The sequence below is a fragment of the Podarcis filfolensis genome (assembly GCF_964270895.1).
Source record: "Podarcis filfolensis genome assembly, chromosome: 8".
NCBI lineage: Eukaryota > Metazoa > Chordata > Lepidosauria > Squamata > Lacertidae > Podarcis > Podarcis filfolensis.
This window is the reverse complement of record NC_139611.1, coordinates 85,360,599-85,366,853: the sequence shown is the minus strand read 5'-3', so window position 1 is coordinate 85,366,853 and position 6,255 is coordinate 85,360,599. Positions and strand designations below refer to the sequence as shown.

The following is a 6,255-nucleotide window of genomic DNA, read 5'->3' as shown; positions in this document are numbered from 1 at the left end:
CTTCCTTTAATCTTCTTCCATCTTTGAAGGCATACCCTGGAGGACCCTAAAGGAAACAAACTTGTCCATCTCTTGCTCCTAACTCCCTTTGGCGTAAGATGGACCAAGAACTCTGGTTCCTCATGGATACAATTCTTTCCTCTTGGCATACGCCCATTGTGAATGATCGGAGGACAGCAGAAAGAGAATCCTTGACTTAAGCTTCTCACAGAAGAAAGGAAAATATAAAGTATGTGAATTGCTCATGTGATCAGAATTTGCTTCTACATAACCGGTTCGTGACCCAGGGGAGGGAATACTTGAAACAAAAACTCAGAGCCAAGAGAATGAGAGCAATCTCAGCATCCTGCATGGACCTGGTTTATTCAAACTACTGCAGTAGGACAGCCTTGCTAACCTGCTATTCAGCAGAACGGCTAGTTCGAAAAGGCTGCCAGGAGGCATATTAGAAGAAAGATGATATACACAACACACAAAGACTCATAAAATGCCAGGACACTCTTCCACTTGCATCAAGAAAAGTTACAGGTCATGGGATGCGTGTCCTCATGCGGATATCGTCTCCTCTGAAATTACCTTGCTGTGTCCCCGAGTGCCCAGGTCATTTGGGTCTCTTATGTCTCACTTGGCAACCATGCCCATGGCAACCAGGACTTCCATGGGACTGTTGACATTTCAATCCCATATCTTACTTCCCTGGTACCAAAAGATGTCAAAGACATTTGAGGAGATATGTGAGTTCTCTGCTATGATTAAATGGGCACAAGATATTGGTCATAACATTATGTTTGCTGACTGGGAACAGTTGTGGACCACCGGTATGAAATTTACGGCATGTAATGGCTTAAGAGAGAATATTATGAAAATGATATACAGGTGGTACATGACACCAGTCAAGCTTGCAAAAATATATCATTTGCCCGATAACAAATGTTGGAAATGTAAAGAAAATGAAGGTACATTCTTTCACCTTTGGTGAACGTGCCCAAAGATTAAAGCTTTCTGGGAGATGATCTATAATGAAATGAAAAAAGGTATTTAAATATACCTTCCTGAAGAAACCAGAGGCCTTTCTCCTGGGCATAGTCGGCCAATTGGTGCCAAAGAAGGATAGAACTTTCTTCATGTATACAACAACAGCAGCAAGAATACTCATTGCAAAGTATTGGAAGACACAAGATTTACCCACCCTGGAAGAGTGGCAGATGAAGGTGATGGACTATATGGAATTAGCGGAAATGACTGGCAGAATCCGAGACCTGGGAGAAGAGTTGGTGGAAGAAGATTGGAAGAAATTTAAAGACTATCTGCAGAAATACTGTAAAATTAATGAATGTTAAAAATGATGTTGGATTGAAAATAAGTGGCATTAGCAACAAAGTTAATGAGAATATGCAAAAATGAATTGATAATGGATGAAAATATAGAGTTATAATATGTTAAGATATAGAGTTAAGATAAACGAAAGAGGGTAAGGATTTGCTGATTTGATTATTTAAATGGGAATACAAAAAGGGGAGGTGTAAGGAGGTCAAGGAAACAAGCTTATGAGTTTAAAGTTACAAAAAATGGATTTGTTTTTAATTCTTTTTTATCTATCTGTTTTTTGTATTTTTATTTTTTATGTATTTTTGTATCTTTTCTTTTTTTATCTTTTTCTTTTCCTATTTTTTTGTATTCTGTAAACCTATGTTTTTGTAAAATTTCAATAAATATTAAAAAAAAAAGGTATGTGAGTTCTCACACAGATGCTAGCTCAACTCCTTCCTCTTTCTCCAAACATCACCTGCCCTTCCAAGGTCAGATAAGGCTGGAAGAGGTAGGCAATATACACATCACAGCTTTACACAGTGCAGGAGGGTGGCATGGGGATTACAAAATGCAGGCATACAAAAATCATGCCTAATACATTCTATCGAAAAGGTTAAATGCAATAAGTACTAGGACACTTCGAACAGAATCAAAATCTATAATATCTAATATTCAACCAACTATCACAAATTTTACCCCAAGTCCTTCCTAGGAAAGTTCAGCATGGACAGCCATCTCATCAGTGTCACCAAACCACTCTTATCCCTCACCCCAGGCATGACGCGACGAAAATGTTCAATGAATGAATAAATCTTTATTCGCGTCAGCCCCCGGGCATACCAATAGAGCAACAATACAATATACAAAGAATAAAAATAAAAAGTCCGTTATATAAAATACATTGTAGGGTTTTGAGTCAAAAGTCAAATAGTGGATCTTATTCTAATTGTCCCAGATTTGCAACCCAATTCAAATTGCAACCTTTGCTGTCTCCTGCTCATTTTGATCTGCCAAGAGAAAGGAAACTCTAAAGATGGTATTAAACACCTTGGCCAAGAACTTGCAAATCACAGTTCTTGGGTACGTTGTAGGAATTACTATGGGGCACCAGATGTCGCAAAGAACCCAACTGCAATTCTCACCTCATACAAACTAAGGGCTCCTAAAATTAAATCTGTATACAGCCACTACTATAATTTGCCCCCAATGTGAGTTCTTTGATGGGAAGCGAGACGGGCCCTGTGACTGAAGCTCTTCCCACATTCTTGGCATTAAAATAGTTTTCTTTTGCTGTGAATTCTTTGATGGATCCCGAGTTTGGCCTTCTCAATAAATCTCTTTCCACATTCCAAGCACTGATAGGGTTTCTCCCCTGTATGAATTCTGTGATGGGTTGTGAGATGGGCACTCTGGGTGAATTTCTTTCCACATTCCAAGCACTGATAGGGCTTCTCACCTGTATGAATTCTTTGATGGACACTGAGAAGGCCTCTTTGAATGAAGCTCTTTCCACATTCGAAACACTGATATGGCTTCTCCCCTGTATGACTTCTCTGATGGGAAGTGAAACTTCTTTTCCAAGTGAAACTCTTTCCACATTCCAAGCACTGATATGGCTTCTCCCCTGTATGAATCCTCTGATGGACACTGAAATAGCGTCTGTCAATGAAGCCCCTGCCACAATCTTGGCACTGATAGGGTTTTTCCCCTTTATGAATTCTCTCATGGGAAGTAAAATTGTTCTTTTTTCTGAAGCTCTTGCCACACTCTTGGCACTGATAGGGTTTTCCCCCTGTATGACTTCTCTCATGGGAAGTTAAAGTGCGCTTTTTTCTGAAGCTTTTGCCACATTCCAAGCACTGATAGGGTTTCTCCCCTGTATGAATTCTGTGATGGATTGTGAGATGGGCACTCTGGGTGAATTTTTTTCCACATTCCAAGCACTGATATGGCTTCTCCCCTGTATGAATTCTTTGATGGACATTGAGCTGGCCTTGGTGACTGAAGCTCTTTCCACATTCCAGGCACTGATAGGGTGTCTCCCCAGTATGAACTGTTTGATGGACAGTGAGCTGGCTTCTTCGAAAGAAGCTCTTGCCACATTCCAAGCACTGATATGGCTTCTCCCCTGTATGAATTCTTTGATGGACAGTGAGCTGGCCTTGGTGACTGAAGCTCTTTCCACATTCCAGGCACTGATAGGGTGTCTCCCCAGTATGAACTGTTTGATGGACAGTGAGCTGGCTTCTTCGAAAGAAGCTCTTGCCACACTCCAAGCAGTGATAAGGTTTCTCCCCTGTATGAATTCTCTGATGGGAATTTAAACTGCCCTTTTGATTGAAGCTCTTTCCACACTCTTGGCACTGATAGGGTTTCTCCCCTGTATGAATTCTCTGATGGACAGTTAGATTGCTTCTCTCCCTGAAGCTCTTGCCACATTCCAAACACTGATAGGGTTCTCCCCCTATATGAATTCTCTGATGGACAGTGAGCTGGCTTCTTCGAAAGAAGCTCTTGCCACACTCCAAGCAGTGATAAGGTTTTTCTCCTCTATGAATTCTCTGATGGGAATTTAAACTGCCCTTTTGAGTGAAGCTCTTTCCACACTCTTGGCACTGATAGGGTTTCTCCCCTGTATGAATTATCTGATGGACAGTGAGCTTGTTTCTCTCCCTGAAGCTCTTTCCACATTCCAAGCAGTGATAGGGTTTCTCACCTGTATGAATTCTCTGATGGGAAGTGAGACTTATTTTCCAAGTGAAAGTCTTTCCACATTGCAAGCAGTGATATGGTTTCCCCCCGGAATGAAGTATGTGATGGAAAGTGAGCTGGGTGCTCTGACTGAAGCTCTTTCCACATTCAAAGCATCGATAAGGTTTCTCCCTCGAATGAATCCTCTGATGGACAGTGAGCTGGCGTCTGTCAATGAATCTTTTTCCACATTCCAAGCAGTGATAAGGTTTCTCCCCTGTATGAATTCTCTGATGGGTCGTTAAACTGCCCTTTTGACTGAAGCTCTTTCCACACTCTTGGCACTGATAGGGTTTCTCCCCTGTATGAATTCTCTGATGGACAGTGAGCTTGTTTTTCTCCCTGAAGCTCTTTCCACATTCCAAGCACTGATAGGGTTTCTTCTCAAGGGGAGTTCTTTGATTTGAAGTGGAATGGGAGCTCTGACTGAAGCTTTCTCTGCACTCTGAATATGGATATGACTTCTCCACTCTGTGGCTTTTGTCGTGGTCTCCCTCGTTCTTCAGCTCCAATTCATCACCACCTGCAACTGAGAGAGAAACAGATTGGAGCCTCAGGAAGCAATGGAGCCCCCAATTATAAAGCAGTGCTAATTAATGTTTCTGACCCAAGAAGAAATGAGGGGAATTAGATTTGAGGTCTTCCTACAGGGTTCATTGCCTGAGATTCAAAAAGCCTGGTTATTTTCTTGGATGGATTTTGTTTGGCCCAATTATGGGATCTGTGCCATCTCCAATGTCACTTGTCTCTTAAGTCAACTAATGACAGAAAGAAGCAAGAACAGAAATGAAAAATCTGACAGAAGCTACTTGAACTTCCTGAATCCCTTAGAAGCCTACATGTAAGAAGGCCTTGTGCATTTTAGAGGAGCCTGGGAAAAATACGGAGGGGTATCTTATCTCCCCCACAGGCTCTTCAGCTGAGCTCCTTTCCCCCTGCTCAGCACCCTGCGCCTCTGGCAGCCCTGGCCCTATGAGGGGAAGGAGAGGGATCAGCTTTCCTTCTCCTCTGCATCTGGCCAGATGGTTCCCAGCCCGGCTGGAGTCATGGCTGCTTTCCTGAGGCCCTTCCTGTGCTGCTGCCCCTGGTGAAGGGGCCCTGATGGGAGGCTGTGGGGCTGCAGACAGGCCAGCCCTTCAACAGCAAAAGGGGAGCCATCTTGGAGGGGGATAGGCATGATGATGATGATGATAATGATAGTAATAATTTTATTATTTATTACCCGCCCATCTGTCTGTGTTTCATGCTTTGAAAAGGCCGAACTGAAGGAAGAATATTCACATGGAAAGCAGTCAATAATCTTCCATCCAAAGTTTTCTGTGGGAGTGTTAGAATCCCAGGGGCTGTGGGTGCTGCTGTGGAGCCCCATCGAATAATCAGAGGTTCCTCCCATAGAGATATATCTTGAATTTCAAAGCACATAGGATGATCCAAGAGGAAGCCTTACCGAGAGAGTCCAAGATCCCACGATTCTCCTCCATGACTTCCTTGTGCAGAGCTCTCAGGTCAGGATCCAGCAACGCCCACTCCTCGTCTGTGAAATGCACAGCTACATCTTCAAAGCACAATGGACCCTAAAAGAAAAGGAAAAAGGTTGTCCTCTTAGAAAACATCAAGGTGAACAGTTACACTTTGCTCTGTTGTCTTCTGCCTCTTAATTGATGTTATGTTTTAATGGGATTCTTCTTCTGCACATTTCATGATGGACACATCCCCATTTGCCACATGGAAGGATCCCCTTCCTTCTTTCCCTGTGTGCTGTTCTTGCCGGGTGGGGAGGACCCTCCTGATGCCCTATAGACAACGTCAAGGTGTGCAGGGGGGGCAATGACCGGGGGATGGGAGGGGGAAAGCCCCATTGTGCGACTGATGGGGTGAATCCTGGCCATTGTTTGGTGTGGTGTGTAAACTGCCTAGAAGCCTATTTTAGCATTCAACCCTTCTTTCCTTGGCGGTTCCTCCCACCTTTCCTCTGTGTCCAACCCGTCCATGACATCCTCTTTCCCCACATGGCTCCTTCCTCCTACCTGCTCTGGTTCCACAGGGGCAGCTTCCCCTTCGCCACCAAGAAAAGATGGACAAACAGGTCTTGCTGGCATCGTTCGGTCTCCTACGAGAGAAAAAGCTGCATGCTTCACTCAGAAGGAAAACTACAGGTGGGCCTTCCAAAAAGTAAGAGTAACCATGTAAACG

The 6,255-nt window shown here is 43.4% G+C and overlaps 1 protein-coding gene across 9 annotated transcripts in view; it reads right to left on the bottom strand.

Moving 5' to 3' along the window:
* Positions 1–327: 327 nt before the first annotated feature.
* LOC310768582 (uncharacterized protein) overlaps positions 328–6,255 on the bottom strand; it is a 22,769-nt gene continuing 16,841 nt past the window's right edge. For 6 of the 9 annotated variants that reach the window (XM_083626946.1, XM_083626943.1, XM_083626947.1 and 3 more), the window contains 4 exons: positions 6,090–6,172; positions 5,510–5,636; positions 1,745–4,591; positions 328–746 (listed from right to left, as the gene is read on the bottom strand). In XM_083626946.1, coding sequence (XP_083483072.1) covers positions 2,583–4,591; positions 5,510–5,636; positions 6,090–6,172 — 2,219 coding nt within the window. In that variant the 3' untranslated portion in view covers positions 328–746; positions 1,745–2,582. The remainder of the gene's footprint in view (positions 747–1,744; positions 4,592–5,509; positions 5,637–6,089; positions 6,173–6,255) is intronic. The other 3 variants (XM_083626948.1, XM_083626949.1, XM_083626950.1) reach the window with 2 other exon arrangements.